The following is a 23,385-nucleotide window of genomic DNA, read 5'->3' on the forward strand; positions in this document are numbered from 1 at the left end:
CTTAATAATAGTGACTTGACATTTGAGCCAAGAAGCAAAGATTTTTTTCTGTTTTTACAGTATCTGTCTCAAGCAAACTATTAATTTTTGGCATTTTTAAAAAAAATGAGACATGTAGAATATAGCGATTTTGATGAAAAATCCTAATTTTAATCTTAGATTTTGCAATAGAAAGGAATGATGAGTAGTTCAAGGGCTGTTGGAAAGTTTAAAATCTGTTGATTCTTTTTGTTATTGCAGATTCTAGCCATTACAAATGGTGTCATTTTGGCAAGTTGTTAAAAGACAACACGCTTTTCAAACAAGCTGGTGGTTTTGGGGGATTCAGAGGGTTAAACTGTATGAAAAAGTTATGATGTGGAGCGACTGAAAGATACTGTTCTTGTAGAAAGATTCTGCTTATGTCAAAAATCAAGTCTGACAAGCAAATCTGGACAACCATACAGAAGCAGATGACTTTTTTTTAATGGACAATGAATAAGCAAACCAAGGGCAGAAGGGTATTTGAAGGTGGCTGCTGTGCCAAAGTAGTGCCTCCCTATCACCTGAGATACAAACGGAAGAAGAAATGAAAAGATGGAATCATGTCTCCATTCACACTCACTATACTGGTGCTGAGCTCTTCGTCTGTGATGTCCAGAGAGTCTCTGTGTCTGTTGAACCTCCAGCCTGACCCGTCTTCACACGTCTCCTCCCAGCACTTCAGATGAGACACCTGCCGGGTCTGAGACAGAAAACTCTTAAACCATCGGACACATGTTCGTTAATTTCCAGGACTTGTCCACTAAGTGCTTTGTATTTACCAGTGTCTTATGGGTGCCGTAGAGTTCCTGCAGGATTTGGTCCACGATGGAGTTGGTGAGATAGGAAACCACTGACAGCTTCACTTCTCTGCAGAAGATTAGGTTAGAGGAAGTGGGAGAGACAGACGGGAAGAGGCTTGGTTAAAAAAAAAAGTGAGAGCAAATCGATATCCTGCTTATCAAATTTAGACTTGCTGCTGCTTCATCCTGGCTCTTACTCCAAGGCTCTGTGAATGTCCTGCGCCGCTCTCTCCATGAGGGCAGTGCGAATGGCAGAGCGGGGGATGGACACTCGCTCGGAGACGGATGAGAGAGGAGGACTTAATCTCTCAGCTGCAGAAGAAGATAGAGGACAGAGCTCGCGACAGAGAGACACCATGGAGTCCACGATCACCTGTAAGCAGAGCTTGTTATCAGCGGCGTCTGCTACGGATCACGGTGTGACAAAAACAGAAGCTATCAGATCTACCTGCAGCTCCTTGTCTGCAGCTTTGGCAAGTTCTCCAGCCAGAGAGTCCAGTCGCTGCCTCACTGGCCCGTCCACAGACAGCACATGAGCCAGCTCACACAATGAGGGGTAGAGCTTGGTGCACCGGTGAGAGACAGCATTAATTCAGATTCACAGCCACAGCAATGCAAATACCACTCTCATGCATTTCACATCACTCACAGCGCGAGAGTTCCTGGCCTCTTTTAGCACTTGTTTAGCAGCTTGAATCTCCTCCATCTCGCCGACGCCTCGCAGCAAACACACCTGCTGCTGGACGCGCACGCATAGGCGCTCCATCACCTTGGAAACAGACGGACGGGGGAAGTGTTACGGGTAGCACTCGCAAAGAAACGTACACAAAGGTGAGCAGAGACAGACGGTCGCTACCTGCTCGGCGGTGCTGGTGACGAGGCCCTGGTGCAGCCGCAGAGCCTGACGCTGGGAGAAACGCTGTGTCTGGTTGTTCCTCACCAGAGCACGCTGGATCTGTAAGGACAGACAGGAGTAAAGATAGATTTAGTGGGGAAATTCAAGGTATCCAGTAGCTCACATATGCTACGTTCAAGATCGGTAAGAAAAAGTACAAAAGAAAATTCAAGTAACATACGGATCGTGCTGGTTGAAGAAATAAGGTGTCTAAAGATGCTGGTATTTACAAAAAATTGGTGCAAAATTGTTGTTTTTTACAATAAAACGGAGTATTAGAAAAGTACAGTGTAAAAGTAGAACTAATAATAAGCACACATCAGGGATGCTTGGCTCCAGGTAGACCAGGATTAATGGTTTTATAGCACAACTGAAGTCACTGGAGTGTGGCAGCCAACAAGTTCAGGTCATGAGCCACTACCCTGAATCGAGATGTAGTGGTGAAGATATGATTGTGAAGTGGTTATGAAGACATGAAGAGGACAAAGAGGCAGAGAAGAGGCGACTGTCCTTTTATATCCTACAATTTCTGAGTCCTCGTTTTCAAAAGCACCTTAAGGCTCAGATTCCTGTTGCCTTAGCTTCCAACAAAACATCTTAAGCATTTTTTGAGTTTCCCAGTCGACGTTAGAAATGAACAGTTTAAAAAGTATTTGAGGGGTGAAGAACAGAAACCTCCAGAAGCTGCAGTTTCGTTCATGTTTTTGGCCATTCTATCTTATATCCTGATCATTCACGCTCTCTGTTAAGCAGCAACTGAGATACAAGTTGTTCACTAAAATTTGATATTCATTTTGCAGGAGAAATGAAAATTGTAGTGTCAAAAATTTAAATAACACAATTTCCTACACAAAACTTAAATACTATCATGTATGTTTTGCATATGTTTAATCAACAGAAAATGTGTCAAATATTTATTCTTCAGGATTGACTCGCTATTTTTTTGGACTTGGAAGCAATCGGATCGAGTGCCAGAACTAAACTGTATTTTAAAATGAATTTATTGGAAGTTAGTTAAAAAATAATTGCGCAAATAATCTAAAAAAAGCTGAAAATCAGTTTTGATAATCGGTGATGTGATAATTGTTTAACCCCTACTTTGAGGTAAAATGAGGGGTAAAATCCAGGAAAATAAAAACCTAAAAACTTACAAAACTTTCAACAAAACAAATGAATAATTATTGACTTGGACCAAACTTATAATTTGTTGTGCTGGAGCCTCCTCTCATTATGAAAGGCTGCCTCATTCCAGACAGCAATAATTACGGTGATGACTGCAGCACATTAAGGAAGGAACACACAGTTATTTTTAACTTTTAGTCATTTCTGTGGGGCTGAACAATGAATTGATTTCAAACTGAAATACACTTTGCCAACTGCAAAGACTACCTTGTAGGATCCATTTATGCAGCGTATCAGAGCTCGAGTTTAATAAATTCATGCCGTCCTCTGTGTGTGACAGTTGCTCCATCAGATGTTTTAAATCTACTATACACTAAATATTCTACTAAAACTTATTGTTATGGGAATTATACAACACATCAATTTGCAATATGTGGCAAAAAAATAACAATTAGATATGCTCCCCAAATCGTTCAGCGCTAATTAGAAACTACAGGAACTTTAATTAAAACCTAACAAGTGAATTTTCTCTCGCTGAAACGCTACATTGCTGAATTTGTTTGCACTTTCCAGATCTCCTCAATAAATAAGTACATGAATGAAATTACTGCAACTTTAAAGAGTAATCAGCACTGTGTTTTCCACACCAGCGGACGTTAAGAAGCTCTTAATGTTACGAGCTTGCACTCGATTTGAAGTGCTGCTTTGGGAAACGCGCAAACTTAAGAGCGTTTGAAGAAAACACTTCTCTAAAACACTTTCCTTGATCTTCAGGGTAAAATCATCTGAATATCTCTGTCAGTGCAAGATGAGATAAGATAAATTGTTAATTTGTGCTTAATTGCATCATTCTGTGTGTGAGAATACTGCAGTAGGATTTCTGTGATAAAATCCAGCTTTTATTGCACAAATCTGAGATATATGGCCTTTGATTAATAGATACGGATCTCATAGAGTGTCAGAGTGGCTGCCTTTCTATCTCTAATATTGGACTGTCTACAACCCTAAACGTCTGCTCAGAGCACTTGATGAATGAACGGTTCGAATGCATTAAAACACGAAAAGGCAAAAATGTAGATGCTCGGTTGCAAACCATCCATGCATGCTGAAAGACACACAAACCGGGGATCTTCTAACTGCAAAGCGTCACTGCTAAGTAACCACCGAGCCACTGTGCAGCCCTGTTGCAAACCAGAGAGACATTTATCAAATCTGAGATGCTGACCTTGGTCAGCGCCTGCTCCGTCCTCTCGGGGGCGCTGCGGTACGCCTGGCTGATGTCACTCAGGGGTAGAGGCATGTACTGCAAGGTGAAATTACTGGGAGACGGAGAGAGAGGGAAGGGTCAAGTTATTGAAGGAGACAGTGTCGGACTAAAAACAGAAAATAAAGTGGGTTACAGATTCCAGGGTTAGTTAAGGTTAATATCCCCACCGGACAGAGCTCATCCCAAAATATTTCTCCTGCGCCACGCAATCTGTGAGTAATACTTTGATCTTTGCAACCATGTCATCCATTGCCTAAAGGCAACTCTGGACCAGTTATGATGGCAAAGTGGAAAGCAACAATTTGCTCTGCTCATGTTGCAAAAAAAAGAAGTTTCCTATAATCACTTCTTGCAGCTGATGTATAAGGTGTCCTCATATTTGCTGATTCCACTACACATTGCTATTGATGATGTTTTGATGCTCTTACTGCTCGAGCGCGCGGGCCACGTCCAGGAATCCTGCTGCGGAGGTGTTGTTGCGATCCCATGTCACACTCCTGCAGGGCAAAGGCGTTAGTAGCATATACAGGAAACCTACATACAGTCACTGCAAAAACACAGACATAAGCTCATTTTTTCCCTTCACCTGAGCGTGGTGTTGATCTGCAGGGCCTTGCTCAGCATCTTGGCTCCGATGTTGTCCATGTTGTTCCCGCTCAGGTCCACTTTTCTCAGGCACGTGTTGCTGCCCAGAGCGTTGACCAGCACGGTGCCTCGAGAGCGAAGCCGCGAGTCAGACAGCGACAGAGACTGCAGGGCCTGCAGAGGAAGGGAACCAAACATTAAACATGAAATGTGAGCTAAAAGAGTGCATATGTGTGTGTGGAGGGCATTTGGAAATAAATTAGGGAAAGCTGGTAAGACTGTGCAGGGGGAGGAGATGAGGATAAAGTGCAGCGGTAATTTACTGCACAGTGATGTGACAGCTTGTCAACATGACTTTTACATGAATTATGTACAATATGTGTGTGTAAGGATATTGATGCTGTGCACACGGTGTTAACAGGGGAACAGCAATAATTGATGACAGTGACACGACTGCAGTAAAATATAAAGCAAAAACAGTGAGTTCTGGAAGCTGTGTTGTATTTTAACAACAACCCACCAGCATGTTAACATTTTTTTTTTTTAATCACTAAAATTATACCATTTACAATAAAGAGAAAATGTAAAAACGGAAAAAAAATGTGCCCAGATAGCTCAACTGGTTGAGCGGGTGACCCATGAACAGGGGCTACAGTCCCAAAGCAGCAGCCTGGGTTTGATTCCAGCTAACGACCATTTGCTGCAGATCTCCCTCCTCGTTCTTCTCCCTACTTTCCTGTCTGCCTCTCTACTAATCTGTCCAATAAAGCCACCAAAAAGCCAAAAAAACAACTTAAAAAAAATAACAGATTCTCAACTTTCCAACAGTCTTTGGATTATTTAGCTATGACATACCAAAAACATAACCAAGTACAAGCTTAAAATTGTGAAATTTCTTCAAAAAGACACCTCTACAGGTCTCATTTAAAAAGTCACCAAAGCAAACAATTTTGCTAACAAAACTCTGTATAAAATAAAAGTTCTGCATTTTCAAAATTCAGTCATTAGTGATCAGCTGTGACCAACAGTCACGCATTAAAAATCAGGGACTTTTATGCTAGGTTGAACTGCAGGCCGTGTTATACAGAGCAAGTCAGGAAATGTATTAAAAGTGCAATTACTTAAGGTATCAGTGGTATGTGGAACCAGTCCAGCACTGGTAAGGACCATGTTCACCTGCTAAAATGCAGTACATGTTGATACCATTTATTTTTGGCTTTGTAATAATAAATAATCTATAAAAGTGTCAGTGTAAAAAAATGCCTAGAATGTGCTTGAATGGGCATCATTCATCTTTTTAATAAATTAATAATTCAAATGTAATTCGCACTTAAATGTAAATGAGTTCATTAATTTTCCTTCTGAAATATTGTATTTTATGTCTGCGCAGCTGATTTGTGTTTCACTGTTAACACTATTAGCCACCAAGCCGCTAAATTAGTGCCATAAATTCATTTTCTAGTTTCTATTTCAATCACTCACACATTCCTCCTCCTGAATGAGCTGAACCAGCTTCTGCATGACTTCATCCAGAACCCTGCAGACAAGAACACAGAGCCGAGGCCGGATGAGCTGGCACAAGTCACTTCCTGCTGCTCGCAGGCCGTCCGCCTGAAGAGCAGCAGCCGAGAACACAAGTAAAATCACAGACGTGTATATTCAAGCTGGCATATGCAGGGCACGGCAGCTCACGTTCAGACACACACAGACACACACACACTTACAGTATGTCCATAAATGACTGCAGTAAAGCGTGACAGAGAGCCCTGGCAGCACCTGTTTTTGATGTTGAAGTTCTTGCCCAGATGAAGGTGTTTGAGAGAGGGGTGTCTGGAGAGAGCTGGCAGCACTGTGAGCAAGTCTGCATCCAGACCTGTCAGCACAACACACACACACATAAAGCTAAACATGGCACGATCCATTAGCAGCCCACTCAAACGTCTCCCACCCGAGGACAAGGAGTCAAGGTCACAGTGGGATGTGTTGCAGCGTGCCACCGTACCGTTATCGGAGATATCCAGAGTGGCAATGGACGAGACTCTGGGGAAGAGTTCCTGGATTACAACAGCTCCTGCGGACCTTAGCTGGAGAGACACAGACAGAATTGAAAACCAACATGTGCATAGATTTGAATCAGAGTCATTTTAGGTCCAGTCTTTGGGGAATTGTTCTATTTTTCCACAGTAGGGCAAATTTATGGATGCAGTTTTTATGCTTCTGCAAGCAGAGTGAGCTTTGTTTGGCTCAGCGGTACAGAGATGCTTCCACTGTTAAAACTGAGGAGCAGTTTGATAAAATCTAATCAATAACCAGCTTGTCAAATCCTTTCAATGTTTCCCCGTTAACGGCTGCTTCAATCAAACATTACAGGGCACATGAGCGTCAGATTTATGTAGTTATGACAGGTGTTGTGGCTAATCCAATACGCATTAATAGCAGATTGTTGGCAAACTGGCTGCCTATTTACACAATCAGCAGATATAACATAGTCATGTGTTTGGTCAACCGGTGAGTCCAAGTCTAGCATTTCAATCTCCCCCTTTAACTCAGTTTTTACGTCAAGAAATATCTTTATCTGCAGCTGCTGAATGTCCACTATCAGAAGCTAGTTTTGGTCAGATGACAGATGTTAGTTCTTTGTCAGTTTGTCATGAAGAGCAAAACACATCTAATATGCTGACTGTATAAAAATATTGATTACAGTAGCTTTTAGCTTTTAGTACATGATCTGATTACTTAAGTAAGCTCATTTCTGGGCTGTTTTTCTCTTTACCTTTCACATTTCTACTCACTATGGGATAATTTTTCACAGCAAAATAAAGTCATGCGCCTCTGAAGAAACATTACAATTGCTAGTAGTATAACAGAGATACAAAAAAACCCCAAATGTTTCCATGTATGTCTCCAGTCTGATTTGCAAATACACAGCCTGAAGTTCAGCCTAAAAGACGCTGGATTTTTTTGTCACATTTGCCTTATAGCTTCATGGTTGTGCTGAGGAACGCAGATACTTTGTACTGAAGAGAATTTAGTTAGAGCATTTTTAGGTGGATTTTGAGATTGTGACACACACTATAAGGGGATATTGATGAAATATTACAATTTTACAATTAGTTGTGGTTACGTCTTGAGGGTAGTTTGAGGACCGTCAGAATTTTTGTTAAATACAACGAGGTTTTCAAGATCACTGGCAAGTTTGGGGGTTCAGAGGAGTAAACTGCACGTGCAAACATAAACACACTTTCATGAATTTTCTACATTCTGGATGAGGAAAGAAACTGAACTCCTTTAACTTGAATCAGTCTTTTAGTTCATGCACATCTGACACAACACCTTTTTCAATCAGTACAGCTGTCTATAGAATCCACGTAAAGGCTCACAAGTTCTTCATTAAGCTCATGCACAAGTTCAATCTGCATCTTCTGTCACCTCCAAGTGAATATAGTCTTTTCCTGCTGCAGTATTTCCTTCGTCACTTCTGTTTTTTCCACGCTATTTTCACTATCCTTACCCAATGCTCTATCTGCCAGCGTTCTCTGAGCCAATCAGCCTCTAGACCCTGTCTTTGAAATTCACTGCAATCCTGTTACTATCCCTTGCAGACTGTTAATCCCTCCTCCTCCACATCTCCACCTCATCAGGTTGTCCAGGGAGTCTCAGCAAGTCTCCATCAGCCATCTGCTAACTTTGCTCAAACACCACCAACGTGTCGACTCCGGGGGTCCTGTCCTCATCTCCCACCTTCATCTGGGACTCTGCCCAACGATGCTGCTTCTCACTGGAGTCCAACTGCCAAAATACTTGGATTTAGCACGCTCATGTTTCTGCAATAAATTATGTTTCCTCACTGAAACTGCAACCCAAACCATATTCTGTCCCACTACAGTCACTCTGAGCGCTTCAAAGACACAGGTGACCCACAGCAACGACAACATTCTGTCTCCTGTTTCGGATCAAGCTACACCTCCCGTCTTGGAAATCCACTGCAGATGGGAAGATGAGCTTTTACCTCGCAGCTGCTGATGTCCAGATGAAGGTCATTGATATGAGGATTGGAGGTTAACCCTGTCAGAAGAGCCCTGTGGAGAGAAGAAGAGGAGTGACTGACGAAGAAAAGACGAGGAGAGGGAGCGAAGAAAGTCGCTCCGGCACCCCAGAGCGCATCCATACGTTACACTCTGCCTCCATTGTAGAGGAGTTGAGATAAAAGGGAGAATATGTTACCTGAGAACATCAGGGGGCAGCTTCATAGAGGCCAGGCTGACGTGAGTGAGGCTGAAGGCCGAGCTGAAGAACTGACGGAACAGCGGCAGCGTATCCTTCACTTTCCTGTTGGATTAGAATAAAAAACAGGATCAAAAAGGAGGAGACGCAGAGGTCGAGAGACAATACAGAGGATGAGATGGGATGAGATGGGCCACACACGGCAGATGAAGTCACTTTGTTGACATGCTGGGTAAATACGAGTGCAGCGCCGAGCGTGGGGATCTGACAGAATGAGAAATATGAGTGAATATTGCTTGGAGTTGCGGGAGGGGGAGCGAGTGGGGTCAAATGATAGATAGATCTGCTTTAAATATTCATGAGTCTTATCTATGCAGACAGCACCGAGAGTTTTAAGCGGCGGCCGACACACCCACAGCGAGGAAACACAATGTTCCAGTGATTCCCACAAAGCTCATTTCTGATTTCCCATTAAGCAAGAGATGAAAATAATGATTCACAAAAAAGGGAAAGAGGGGAAGAAACGGAGGGAGAGAGGATGACACGGCAGGAAGATCGAGGCCACTAAGGTGAAATAAGGATGAGATCTTCTCAGATTTGGATTCGGAGCTGCATCTTATAGTTTTAGGAAATCTTAAAGACATGACTAACCTGTGGGAGAAGGAATTTTTGGAAAGATTCAGAAAGGAGAGATCAGCGCAACACCCCCTCAGAAGAGCCCCAAATAGCTGCATATGAGACACAGGGCGGAAACAGTTAATCTGGGCTGAGATATTTGCACGGAAAGAAACGCATTTCGTTGCACATAAACATTTGATCATCCTTTAAATACTCACGGAGTCAACGGAGCAGTCGGTGCCGGACAGATCCAAGTGGACCAGGCAGTTGGGCTGAGACAAGAAGAGATACAAGTTCTGCAAAACCAGAACGAGAGGCATCGCATTAGCCTGGAATAGTGGTGTATAAATGGAGCAGTGTGTGGTTTTTTTTGTCTGTTTCTAGATGGGTTTTGCTGTCTGACCGAGGCATCCTCCCCTGAGAGGACCCCGGGGTTCTTGCTCAGGTCCAGGTGCAGGAGGGAGTTGGAGTACTCATCGCTGGAGCACAGAGCCTGAGAGAGAGACACCACTCCTGAGGAAAAAAAAAAAAAACAGAGTGCACATGGATAAAGTGAAAAAAAGAGAAAAAAGCGAGTGACAGGAGAAAGGGTGTACAATATCTAAAGAACGCACTCAAAACATTTTGTGTCGTTACATTATTCATACACATCTTGCAGCAGCAGGTATCAGTAGAAGGGAAGCAGCGCAATTCAATGTAATATTTAAATTCTCCACTGGGTACACGGTGGGATGAGACGGTAAGAGGAAGGCTTGCTGCCTGCGGGGCAGCGCAAGACATCATAAGTCAATATGGAGTTGTAACGGGGCCAAAAGATGAAACAAAAGCTCTTCGGGGGAGAATTATCTGGAGCTCGGGAGGTTTTGAATCCCCTGATCCACAGTGTGATCTAACCTGAGCTGCGATAGCTGCAGGTGGATCAACTAATGTTCCCCTTTTTTCTGTCTTGAATGGTAGCAACTGCTGCAAACTGTGCTCAGACCGAACTAGAGAGGGTTAAGCCCGAACCTTTGGAGGTGAGTGAAGTCTTGGAGAGGTTGAGGAGACGAAGGCCTTTGCTGAGGCGACACACCTGCTGGATTAAGTTGGAAACACCTGAAACATGCAAGAGAAAATTAAACGTCATGTCCAACTTGTCATCCCTCATCAGCAACAAGTTGTGTTTTTATGTGATCTTCTTCCTTCAAACTCTAAAGAAATAGTTTGTCATTTTAAAAAGTATAGGATTCTGAGATAAATGCTGAGGTACCAGATGAAATTAAAAATGAGGGGCAATTTTGTTTACTTGACATGTTTTTAAGTAGCAAGTAGGAAAACTAAAAACTCAGAACTAGATCTACAGCAATACAAATGATAAAAGCAGCACCTTTCTATACTCAAACCTATGTGAAAAGCAGCTGCAATGAATCACAGTAAAAGAAGCTGATGTTTTGTGATACCTTGGTTGTCCAGTGAGTTGTGAGCCAGGTTGAGAGAATGAATGACTGAAGCAGGGTTCTCTGAAAGAGCCGCTGACATCTTCTGTGGAAAGTCTCTGAAACAGTTACATATAGAGAATCACATAAGGGCTGCAACAAAAGATTTTCATTACGGACCGTTATGAACGTTAAAATGCTCTTTATAAATGTAGACAGTTCAAGGTGATGTCTTCAAATATCTTATTTTTTTTGCCTGGTGTAAAGTCCAGAACACAAAGCTGTTCGTCTTACAACCCACATTTATTTGTTGCATCAGTGTCTGTTGCAATGAGACGGAGTGTTCCCTTTACAGACAGACATTTAAAGCAGCGCTGCAGTGAATTAGGCTTCATTAAGTTCAGAGACTCACACATTAATAAATAGATGTTGTAGATCGAAGCGAGGCTGAATGACCCTCACTTATAAGCTCTTAGTATGCATCAATCTCCACAAACACCTACAGTTCCCACAGTGCAACTAAACAATGTTGATTGTTTACTGTTTGGGTAATTCCACAGCCATGAGTTTGGATCATTGGCCTTTTGTTAACCCTCTGAACTCCAAGCAGCTTCTGGCCATTTTTTGCTCTTGTCACAATTTTACTCACTGCGAGGTCATTTTTCACAAAAACACAAAGACTTGCTCCTCTATGGAAACAGCACAACAATGGTTAGATGTAGATAGAATTTAAAGCGTGTTTGTGTGCAGTTTAGAAAAGTTTTAATGCAATAAATACATTTTTTTAAAACTTTTGTTGGATGTCTTTCATTATTCATTTTAAAAAAATGTAAAAACCTAAAAATGTTCAACCTTTTTTTCAGGTGCCCACAGATGCTACTAATACTGGGACAAATGTCAGCTCTACATACTATAGATACATTACTACTTACATTTGTTTCCATGCTTGTTTCCTGTCTATCTGTGTAAACACAGCCTGCAGTTCAGTCGAGTTCAGACAAAAAGTACCGAAATGTTTTTCAGGTGACTGTCGCTTGCAAGTGCATCACGAATTAAATAGTTTGCGGTTGCATCGAGGAACACTGATTTTTTAAAAGTTTATAAATCAGTCTGAATGGAAAAAAATATTTTTTGTGAATTTCTAAATCGTACATGCAAGAATAGAATCTTCACAATAGTGCGATCATTTGCTATTTTTTGTTTTTGAAACTCATTTCTGGTAAACTGTTTATTTTGGGCAAATGAGACATAACAATAAGAATAACATGTTTGGATGAAGTATCACAAGTTTATCCTCAGATGTCCAACAGAACAGCACGTCATAGATAAGAAGCTCCACTGGCATCTGAAACGTGAAAACCGAAAATTCTTTCTCTTTTTATGGTTTAGGGCTCTGATAAACGGAATAATTTTAGCATTTTTTTTTTAAAGATTACCTGCATTTCAAACTTAAAGGCGGGTTCAAGGGTGAAAAAGCCAAACCAGGATGACACCGATGATGTCATCATGTGTGAAAGGAGGAATTAAAACTCACGATTTCAGCCCGGCGTTCTCCAGCGTGATCTCCTCGAGGCTGGAGGATTTGCTGATCGTATGCAGCACCTGCTCCGTGACCTCTGACCCCTGATGCAGAAGGGACACATTTAAGTCACATTTTTTTGTCTGCTTTGTTGCTTAAAGCCTCATTTAGTCAGAAAGTGTACCAGAGAAGTTCATACTTACAATGCGCAGGTCTTTACAGTACAGCTTAGTGAACCAGGTGTTGTACGCCATCGATGCGACAATCACGGCCAAATCCCTGGAAGAGACAAAACTGAGGTAAACAAGAGCAAAGTACAGTCGTTTGGAAGTAATTGCGTCTGACCGCCCTCCGTCCCTCACCTGCTCTCCAGGTGGCTGAAATCCAGCAGGTTAAACTCTCGGTTGTCCTGGGAGTGATAGATGGTGTCCACATCCTGGGGGCGACATTACATATGACCCCCCTTACATGTTGTGCACGGTGCTATACGTAACACTCTAAAGCACTCACAGCGACACAGGCACAGTCCCACAGCTCTTACCCACTGCACTTCCTCCTTGCAGCTGATGCCATTATAGTCGCACAGAGCGGCGTAGGTCTCCGAGAAGCCTCCTGAGACATGCAAAAAAAAAAGGAAAAAGCGCATGTGAGATGATGCGAACAGCTGCTTCCTTCGGCAGTGAAACTTGAGAAAAACGGAGGAAAATGCACACAGACACATTTGTCCAAATTATCAATCTTTTATTTGTGTGACGGCACTAAAAAGAACATCTGGGAGGCCATTTGTGAAGAGCGCGAGTGTGCCAGCTTCCTCTCGAGTCTGTCAAGTGGTGTTCATAATATCTCTGCTCGTATGTGTGTGCATGTGTGCAGATTCCCGTGTTTGATGATAACGTCTCTTTTACCACACGCCCTCTGGGTTTCCACTGAAGTCTCGGAGCTGGGCGAATACTTCCTGCTGCCCTCGGAAAGGTCACTGTCTGAATGACAGATGGAAGGGCTGCCAACATAAAAGAAGCACAGATACTGTAAGGAATCATTTATCTTCTGATAATTGAGCAAATAAAGGTCATTCTTCTTGCCGCTTTTCTGGTTATCCACCGCCGCACAGACACGCGACAAATTATTCTGATTTTATCGTGGGAGACGGTGACACTTACGCAAAAATGGAGTTGTTGAATATTCGGGAGAGGGCGAAATTGATATGGCTGACCACATGATTGAGGTGCTCCCGTGACTCAAACCTCAGGGAGTAACTGGACTTGTCAGTGTCGATAATAACCTGCACAGAAAATATGACTGTCAGAGGCTGTGTGAAAATGACTTTGGCATCTTATATTTCACCTTTTAAACCGCATTCTCTTTCATTATCCTTTCATATACCAGCATTCAGACATGGCAGCTTTATAAAGTTTTTGACAGATGCAGTAGTAAACACTTTAGAAGACGTGTGCTAAATGCTTGTAATGCTAAACAGTGGGATAAAATGTGGCCTGTCGCATATGCATATAGCCAAGTGCATCTCTACATCTGGTATTAGATCCTTCTATCGCTTGTACTGTGGCTCTTCTCCACGGCAGCAACTCATCAACCCCAAAACTGGAGTTTCCTTTGACTTGAACATGCAAGAACCCATGATGTCCAGAAATGTGTTCTTCTACATGTGATGCCTTTGAAATAGACTGACAGACAGATATGACGTTTGATGGTTCTTATGGTACTCCCAAAGTTACAGTGGAAATTCGATTAATGATAATTAACTGGGTTGCATGATATATTTTTCCAGTACACATACATAACAGTCCCTTTGCAGGAGCTGTGATGACAAACAGGCAACTTAACTCAAACACTCAAAAACTCTGATTAAATTGTTCTAGGTATTTAAAAGATACTGAATTCACTGATGTTCAGGCTCCACATGAGCAGCAAAATGAGGCAGAAATAGATAAAAAACACTCAAAAGGACTGATTGTAAATTAGAAATGCAAGAACAATTGCATGGAGTTATTTTGGCTACACAAACAATGACGTGGACCAAAACTAAATAATCTGTCAGCATCATGACTAAATAACTTGCTCATTTAAATCCACACCACAAATTCTGTATGAAGAATGCAACTGAACAACTGATTACCAGCCTACCCAATGATCAGGATTGATTATTTGCATTTTCCCAGTTATCTGAGTCTTTATTAATCAATTTTCGTAAAGGATTTTTGTGAAAATGAATTAAATGCACTAGTGTGGCTCTAATGCAGCTGGTTTTCTCTGTCTGTAGTCGCTCTGACTGGTTTCGCATCTCAAGCTACAGCCAATCAACACCCAGAGCTACTGTTCACAGGCAGGGACAGACGAGAGCATTTGTAGAACGAAGCAGCTTCAATGTGTTTTCAAGGCGAGGTATCAGATTCTCAAGTCTTTATAAACACTGCAATCTTACTCAAGCACACCCAGTTGTCGTATTACACTGATATGCCAAAAATTGTACTGTTAATTCACTTACAAACTGTTCAATCTCAATCAATTGATCTCTCAGTAAACAGAGGACAGTGTTCTAATGTCATCTCTCTTATTTCTATTGCTCATATGCTGTTACAGTGATCTTTATGAATGAAGCAGTCTAATCATGAATGACAGGTTCTCTGCTATCACAAGCTGTTAATATGTTTAACAGTCCATCGCATCCAAATATCAGTTAACAGTCCTTCTCTGCTATATTTATCTGTCTTTCTCTGCAAATATTCCGTGTCACTGTCAGTCAGCATAGGCAAACCTGAACGTCATCCAAAGCAAATAACTACTGGGGTATCTTTGCAGGTGTGACACCAAATGGAAAAGGTTCCAAATTTGTTTTCATTTTAGTTGCAGATTCCATCCCCAACAAAACCACTTTAACAAATAGTGCAATTCTAGTAACATGGGGAAAATTCCTGTATTTTTTAAAAATATATATGGCAGTAAAACAAAATATTGCAATGTCTTTTTTTCATTATTGTGCAGTCCTATTTAAATATCCTTCACTCTCTGCAACAATCAGATGCTGCATTGCAAACCAGGAGCCAAAATCTAGAATCCCAGAACTTGCCTTCAAAGTGAACCAGAGGTAGAAGAGTGAGGGGGTAAGAGCACAATTTGTGAGATTACGTCACTTTAAGTGATGGGCTGTTAAGTTTTTGTAGTGGAAAAAGGCTTTTATTAATCTCTCAAGCAAAGACAAAAGTAAACATTTGGTGCAGATAAAAAATTAGCAGTCCTTCTCATGCTCTGCCAAAAGAAATCCAACTAAACTAAATCCCTCTCATTGTCCTACCACATCCTAATATACAGTCTTGTTGTCATCGTATCTCAACCGAAGAAAAACGTTAATTCGACAGCAGTGACTGTCACTGTGGCTGCTTCCATAAAAGCTGCAAATGCTTTTGTCTTGCCTCAAAGGCCAACGTGATATAACCACTCCATTATACCACCGTACAATGAGCACAAGTGTAACAGTAAAGTGGAACGCATGCAGAGATCCATGCAAATGTGACTATTCACCTGGTGTTCAGGGTGAGAATTCAAAGCACGAATCTCCAAGAAGTTGAAGGTGGTTTCTACCTGTTGTCAAAGACACGGTCGACAAAGTTTAGCAGAAAAGAAAAGCCTCAGACTGCACATTAACTCTAGAGAGCGGTGTAGAAGTACCTTAGCCGGAATCTTAGGTGCCAGGAAATAGAGGCGCCATGTAGTGAGGACCTAAAACAAAAAGAAATTGAATCAAGACTGTAGAAAAGTTCACTGCACAGTCACACCCCCATGGAGAGAAAATAATCCCAGGAGTAATGACGAGAGGGAATATTCATGTATTGATCCAGCTAAAAGCCCTCCATGTCAGAGACACATTGTCTAAGTTTTACAGATTGACATCCTTCAATACAAGATGAGGAATTGGGACAACATTTTAATCACAACCCTACAAGTGCAAGATGTAATTTCGTTACCATTACATTACTTCTGCATGAAAGTTGCTCAGATATTTATTTATGTGGCTTTGGGCTCAGTGAGAAACCTCATCTGCTCATTTAGGTTCTGTAATATTAGAACTTAAAAGGAGCGTTTTTCTGGATTTCTGCGGTGTCGGGTGCGTGGGATCAGTTGTAGTTCAGTGCGAAGTTGATGGGAGTCCGAACGTGACTGGCAATTTGAAAAAGCTTGTTTGTGCATCTCCATCCAAACGAGCACATGCAGCATTTCTGCAGCCTGTCTTGTTCGCCCACTTATTTTCGACTCGGATACATCCGCTCTCGGGTAAAAATCGGACTCTGCGTCCCGATTCTTCCTCAGTGTGAGCAGCAAACACACCCTTAAAAAAGACGTTCTCCATCAAGCAAAACAAAGAGTACTGATTCTTTGGCATTTTGCTTGCTCTCCACCAACCCTTGAGTACTGCCCTCTGCTCTTTTTCTTCTCCTCTTCTGCTCCGTCGCTCCCAATCATTTACTCCATTCTCTCTGATGGGCCCGGCTAAAACACTCCCCGAGGACAAAGCCCACCACCTCCACCATGTGTCTCTCCCCAATGAAAATGCAGTAATTAAATTACAGCTCTACCACTCCACTATGGTGTATTTCGGAGCGTGGATCTCGACACGAGGCCCGTCTAAAGCGCACATCGACAGCCTCTTACACCCACACAGCGAGTGAGGTGTCTGAAATGCAGTCATTCAGAATTCAAAACGTGCCTGTGAGAGAGGATGTGCGCTCCACTTCAAAGACCGTCTGAAGGAGTTGATTAGAAAGACCAGATTGTATCGCATTACGGTGATGAGTCCGGGTTACGGGTGGTAGTTAAGAGAGTGCGTATGAGTAAACACAAGTAAATCATGCTGATGCAGCAGCAGAGAGGGAGAAAGAGACACGCTTCCTCCACATCAAAGAGCGACCACACATATCATGCTTATTGTGGCGTATAATTATGCAGGAGGGCTGCTACAGAACCAGATATTCTCATCTTGTTGTGTTTGACAGTTTGGGTGAGGCCTGTGTAAGAAATAACCGGCAGTGACGGAGCAAAAAAACCTCCAAACTCGACCTCAAAACAAGCTCCAACTTCCAACCCTGTTCTTTCAGCAAAACAACAAACCTGAACACGTTTGAGCTCCTCTTTCCTCCTGCCAGACGCTAACCCGGCATGTTTGATCAAACTCCAATCTATTTTTCCGTTTTCGGTGCTTTCACCCAGCAGGAAGTAAGACCTCTTGCTTTTCCAGTTCAGGTTTTAAGAGGAAGCGGCAAATGAGACGTGGATTGGAAAGAGATTATTTGAAAGATGTTCCTGGCAGATAGACATATCAAAGTGTGTGAATATCAAAGGCTGTACATGCAGAAACTCTCCTAACTGCCCATCCTCGCCACACGATGAATCATTAAATCGTTCATTGAGTGGAAGCGCTGCTCTGCCAAGACGGAGAAGCCTTTCGCAAAAGCTTGTTCGCTCATTGGGGGATTGTAGGAGAAGCAACAGGAGTCCCTGGTCTTTTAAGCAGAAATAAAAACTGATTTTACTACAGTTGGGCAGGGAATTGTGTTGTTGTACTTATGCAGATGTGGGTTTTAGTTGCTGCACTTAAAGGAGCACTCAATCAACTGAAGCTGCTCTCTTGTGCATGCATCTATGTCAATGAGCTCCATGTATGTGTTGACCTGCAGGCAGTGGAAATGTGCTGCATTTTGCAACCACCAGCATCCATCCAAGGGTCCGGTCTAAGTTCTGGTCCACAGTGGAAAAGCTGACTGTCCCAGATTTTATTTGGATAGCTGGCTGTGCTTCGCTCACTCCAATACAAGATTTCATCTCTCTGTCTGTCCCACATTCTCTGATGAAAGCACCCCAGAATCAAAGGCTGCGAGCTGCTCATCCCCCTCCACCACCCGCCTCCAACGGTGGGGCTCGCAGACACAGAGGAATCCACAGCCGCTCCCACAGATACCGTCTACCCAATATTCATCCTGCCAAGCCGCCAACAGCAGTCACAGAAGAGCAGCGGCAGTTCGTAATGCAGTGAGCAAAGAAGTGACCGCAGAGGGAAGCTGTTAAATCACAAGGGTCTTCTGCCTTCCGCCGTCACGGATCTGAGGCTGTGACTGAGATCCTTTACGCTGCAGTGGAAGCTGACATCAAAGATACTGTACATACATGATGCATGCATCAGGCAGCTACAGGCGTCTACATCTGCAACACAGCGTTAAAACCGAGCAGCATTAAAACAGTACCTCAGCATTTAATAAAACGGACAGAAGAGACTTACCAGAATCCTGTCCTCCGTTTTGCCATTTTTGGTGTCAAGCCTAATGCCACGAATGAACTTTATAGATGACTTATCGATTATCTTCCTGATGCTTTCTGTGGATGAAAACAAATTCACAGATGTCAGTTCAAACCACATTCTTTTGCAAAATTTTATAGAATTTAAAAAGGAACCTGTTATCAAGCTCTTGTCTTTTAGGTTTTTGAGTGTTTTCTCCAAACTTGAAAACCAGAAACAGGTCATTCATCACAGAACAAATCATGCCTGCATTCATTTTTAATTAAATTAAATTACTGTCTGGTGAATTGTACAGAGTGTGTGGCTTTTTTTCATCCAGCAATAACATCACTTTCACATGCACTAAATGGAGACATAATGTCCACGGTGCAGGATTATTTGCAGGAGCCTGTGTTTCTGTACTTTGGCTTTTATACAGCAATGGAAAAACACATTCAGAAAACTGAAATTGTTGAATACACTGACGGATATTCAGTAAAAGGGGAAAAATATGCACATAAAAACTAAATAAATGTGAAGATGGACAAGTCTGCACCCACATCTTCATCTAGTAAGTGAGGAGTAAATGCGAATAATAAGCTGCAAATCTCTTTAACGTGAAATTATCTAATGAAGCCAAAAAGACTGACAAGGTTTTATGTTGTGCTCCAAAACACAAAGACACCCAGTGGAAACTTACCCGGTTTGCATGGATTAATTACTCACTGATTGTGGAATACTACAATGTTTTCCTACTGAGTTCACCACAGTGCTTTTACTATATCTTGAGGCATCATCAGAATGGCTCACAATATGCTTCAGTGTCACTTTCTTCCTCACAGGAGCATCATGACACATCAGCGCCTGTGAATCACTCAGATCTGTTCCCGTCAAACAGCGTCACCGTCGGCGCTGTGACCCCTGACCTGTGTACAGCGCCATGACCTGCCTGCTTCACCAGAGGAAGCGCCTTGCTCACAGTGGTGGGAACACGTAGAATCACAGAAACATACAGTCGCTGGCAGGAATTACATGATTCAGCGTCTCTATTACTGCGGCTGCACAGCTTCCCGACTGACGAGTTTATGAGGAAATCGATACTGGAAGTGGGATGGTGGGATCTGGCACCGGAGCTGAAACAGTCACAGCGGACTGCGAAGCAACCGTTTCTTTTTATGGAGGCGTTTATCCATATTTCCAGGTGCACATAAGTCAAGTTCAGAAGTGGACGTGAGAGCATTCGGTCAAGTTTGGTACTTACTCTACGTGAGCATTTCTGCTCCACGCTCCTGCACACTCACACTCCACCAAATTTCAGCGAAAAATATTGCACTTCTTTCTCTGCTACATTTGTCTGGCATGCCACTATGAACCAGTTAAGGTTTCTATTCTTAAAAAAAAACATGAGACCCACTCAAGGGGAAATCAAGTTTTTTCCTTGTTAACATATGGTGTCCCTTATGTGCTTCAAAAAATATAATGAGCAAAATAAGCAGTCAGAGCCACGGCTGAATATCTCCATCTGCAAACTCTGGAAAAATGTGACTTTGAGGGTTTCATACATGAACCAAATTAACCAATCCTGTCAGTTTGCAGTGTGAGGTTTTCTGTATCATTCTTCGGAATCGGTTTTTGCTTTAAACATATACGTCCGAAACACTCCAATGTTACAGCTTGGCATTGCATAGCTCAGAGTAGGTTTACAGCATTTAAGCAGAGTTGTAGGAGAGCTGGTGTGCTCAGGCTGCAGCAAAAAGAGAAGTAGGGACTTTATAAAACTGCATATCCTAAAGAAAGCAACATTCTGGGGTTATGTCCAAGTGATTTTACCTCAGCAAGGGACTATTTTCATTGTACAGAACTTAGAAATATGTAATTTTGAAAAGCAGCAACAAGCTTTCGGTGGTGGAATCAATGCTTGGCGAGGGACTTGAATTTCAATACACTACACAGTGTTTGAAAGGTACTACAGATGCCCGTGTTCTCCTAATTACCGGCTGTATTTACCTCATTTATCTACAGAGCACAATCATTAGGCCAAAAGATTAACACAGCAAACTAAGAACTTAGTAAACATTATACATCAGCATGCTGGCATTCTCAGTGTGAGCATGTTAGCATTTAGCCCCAGCAGGGCTGTATGTGAGCTGCTGTGCTCAGGTTGCACAAAATGCGGAGTAGTGCATCCAAAGCGAAGCAGGGACTTCATAAAATGGCACATTCTACAGAAAGCAACAGTTTAGAGTTACATCTGAGCCATTTTAAGGCAGCAAGGGACTATTTTCTGAATGTGTCACGTAGCAGGGATGAGCTTTCATTTTCATGGACTACACAATATTTGAAATTTGGTACTGACATCCTTGTTCACCTCATCAAATGTATTAACTCAGTTGTTCGCCGAGCACCACCAGTGGGTCACACAGTAATCAGACAGACTTCATACATCAGCATGCTGGTATTCTCAATGTGAGCATGCTAGCATTTAGCCTCGGCAGAGTCGTGGTGAGCTGGAGTGCTCGGCCTGCAGCGCGTGGAAAAGAGTGCACGGAGAGAGAAGCAGAGGCTACATAAAAACATTAACCGAGGAAACTAAGAATGTAAACATTGTACATGAACATGGCATTCTCTGTGTGAGCACATTAGCGTTTAGCCTTGGCAGGGTTGCAGGTGAGATGGCCTGCTGGGGCTGCAGGGAATTAAGAAGAGCACATTCACAGAGAAGCAAGGACTTCATCAAACTGCACATTATAGAGAAAGAAACAGCGTAGAGCTTCATCTAAACTATTTTAAGGCAGCAAGGGACTATTTTCATGAAAAAACACTAAACATCTCAATATGCAACTCTGGTGCAGAGAGACGAGTTTTTAGGGGTTTAATCAGCGCCTGAAGCGGGATTTTTAAAGCATCATCGCTTTAACCTACTAAAACGAGGCCTAAACAGACTACTTTTAAATGCTTTCAGCATATTTTGCACTCTTTAAATGGCTTTTGCAAGAGCTCCATGAGTCTGAGATCGAGGCTATAAGACAAAACACTGAACTGACACTAATCTACGTCCATCCAGAGATGAGATGCAACTGAAGTCTCTTTCAGGTGACCTTGTGAGGGCCCGCAGGCCACCAGGTGATCCTCCTGTCAGTCAGCACATCCAGGACGGGGAGAGGAAGGCAGGCGGCCCAGCAGGTGACTGAATGAAGAGGTAGGGATTCCACTGGATTAATCATCACAGTGCGCCTAATAGAGCCATTAGGAGTAATTAACACAGCAGCAGAGTCCCTGCTACCCTGAGCATGTGTGCCAGCGAATAGGAGGCAGCGCTGTGACTTTGACATGAGTGAATCTGTTGCTGTTTGAGGAGAAATCTTTTAAAAATAATACTAATAAAAAAAAGAGGATACATATTTGTGCAGCCTGTGGTGGGTTTGCATGCATTTCTGCTGCCGTGATCCTCTGAACATCTGCCTTTATGTGCGCCTCTCTCTACCCCTCACTTTCACGTGCACACGCTTTCCGTGTACACGCGCACGCGCAATCACTAGCAGAGAAAAACAAAGATGAAATACTCAGGAATTGGTGAGTTTTTAAAAAATAAGAAATCACTCAACCTGCAAGGGAACAACCAGACCCACGAATGCACACCGTGATTTCCACAACGCCCCTTTTCCTCCTGCTCTGGCCTAAGGCTGGGGTTTTTATTACATGATCCTCCCCGAGGGGCAGGCTCAGAGCCGGGCATATCACCCAGCACCATAAATAATTCATCCGCGCATTAACTAATTCACATGCACGAAGAAAGAAAGAGAGAGAGAGAGAGAGAGAGAGAGAGAGAGGGATAGAAAAGGAGAAAGAGAGCGAGAGAGGGGTGGCAGAAAATAAGAGAAGCCGCCCCGGAAAGCACCGGGACAATATGTAAAGGTGCAGCTCATCACCGTCAGTCAATGCGTCTGTTCGGTCGCAGCCTCCCGACAGCATCCCGAGCCTGACCGGGGACGGAGAAGGGAGGAGAGCACCCGTTTACCGCGGCGAGAAAAATTAACCCCAGCATCCCCCTTTTTTTAAACCCACCTGTGATATCCTTGGTCACACTGACGAATCCAGAGGCGGTTATCTCTTTAGAAGCCATGTCTGCTCCTCGCTCCTATCGCCTCCTCCTCCTCTTCCTCTCCTCCACCTCCTCCCTCTCTTCCTCTTCCTCTTTCCCCCTCTCTCTCTCTCTCTTTCTCAGATGTGGACAGAAGGGATGGTCTCTCTCCCAGGCATTCCAGCAGAGCATCCGACTGCCCGACGCGCTTCCTGGAAGAAACCCTGTGGATGTTGGGAGGCTGGATGAGGGGAGCGATGGGAGGAGGAGGAGGAAAGGGGCAGGAGGAGAGGGAGGAGGCGGGGATCACTGAGGGATAATGAGGCAGCTGTAGTTACCTGTGAGAGCAGAGCGCGCCGAAGTTACAGGAAGAAGTCAAACCACACTGATGCTGTGCCACTCTACGATTTAAAAAACCTTTAAAATGATAGTTTAAGCTTCTATTGTGATCTGTGTGTTTGGTGCCCCTGGTACTCCAACAGAGAAGCAAAGAAAAGGAGGGATGTACGTGAATTCAATCAGAGATTATAATGAACAGTATCTGATTGCCAA

General features: G+C 43.0%; 1 protein-coding gene across 2 annotated transcripts in view; it reads right to left on the reverse strand.

The window, feature by feature from the left end:
* Positions 1-23,095, reverse strand: part of LOC110961258 (capping protein, Arp2/3 and myosin-I linker protein 3-like) — a 38,526-nt gene extending 15,431 nt beyond the window's left edge. For both annotated transcript variants that reach the window (XM_022208804.2, XM_022208803.2), the window contains exons 1-29: positions 22,818-23,095; positions 18,756-18,850; positions 16,154-16,204; positions 16,007-16,066; positions 13,630-13,751; positions 13,375-13,469; positions 13,011-13,081; positions 12,832-12,905; positions 12,673-12,748; positions 12,485-12,573; positions 10,975-11,069; positions 10,544-10,630; positions 9,939-10,048; positions 9,754-9,831; positions 9,569-9,645; positions 8,918-9,022; positions 8,703-8,772; positions 6,696-6,777; positions 6,470-6,566; positions 6,176-6,230; positions 4,695-4,867; positions 4,537-4,605; positions 4,067-4,160; positions 1,681-1,779; positions 1,474-1,593; positions 1,273-1,386; positions 1,022-1,197; positions 804-891; positions 605-724 (exon numbers count right to left, since the gene is read on the reverse strand). In XM_022208804.2, the coding sequence (XP_022064496.2) occupies positions 605-724; positions 804-891; positions 1,022-1,197; positions 1,273-1,386; positions 1,474-1,593; positions 1,681-1,779; positions 4,067-4,160; positions 4,537-4,605; positions 4,695-4,867; positions 6,176-6,230; positions 6,470-6,566; positions 6,696-6,777; positions 8,703-8,772; positions 8,918-9,022; positions 9,569-9,645; positions 9,754-9,831; positions 9,939-10,048; positions 10,544-10,630; positions 10,975-11,069; positions 12,485-12,573; positions 12,673-12,748; positions 12,832-12,905; positions 13,011-13,081; positions 13,375-13,469; positions 13,630-13,751; positions 16,007-16,066; positions 16,154-16,204; positions 18,756-18,850; positions 22,818-22,875 (2,700 nt within the window). In that variant the 5' untranslated portion in view covers positions 22,876-23,095. The remainder of the gene's footprint in view (positions 1-604; positions 725-803; positions 892-1,021; positions 1,198-1,272; positions 1,387-1,473; positions 1,594-1,680; positions 1,780-4,066; positions 4,161-4,536; positions 4,606-4,694; positions 4,868-6,175; positions 6,231-6,469; positions 6,567-6,695; positions 6,778-8,702; positions 8,773-8,917; positions 9,023-9,568; positions 9,646-9,753; positions 9,832-9,938; positions 10,049-10,543; positions 10,631-10,974; positions 11,070-12,484; positions 12,574-12,672; positions 12,749-12,831; positions 12,906-13,010; positions 13,082-13,374; positions 13,470-13,629; positions 13,752-16,006; positions 16,067-16,153; positions 16,205-18,755; positions 18,851-22,817) is intronic.
* Between the last annotated feature and the right edge of the window lie 290 nt (positions 23,096-23,385).

This window comes from Acanthochromis polyacanthus, chromosome 4, assembly GCF_021347895.1.
Source record: "Acanthochromis polyacanthus isolate Apoly-LR-REF ecotype Palm Island chromosome 4, KAUST_Apoly_ChrSc, whole genome shotgun sequence".
In the NCBI taxonomy this organism is placed as follows: domain Eukaryota; kingdom Metazoa; phylum Chordata; class Actinopteri; family Pomacentridae; genus Acanthochromis; species Acanthochromis polyacanthus.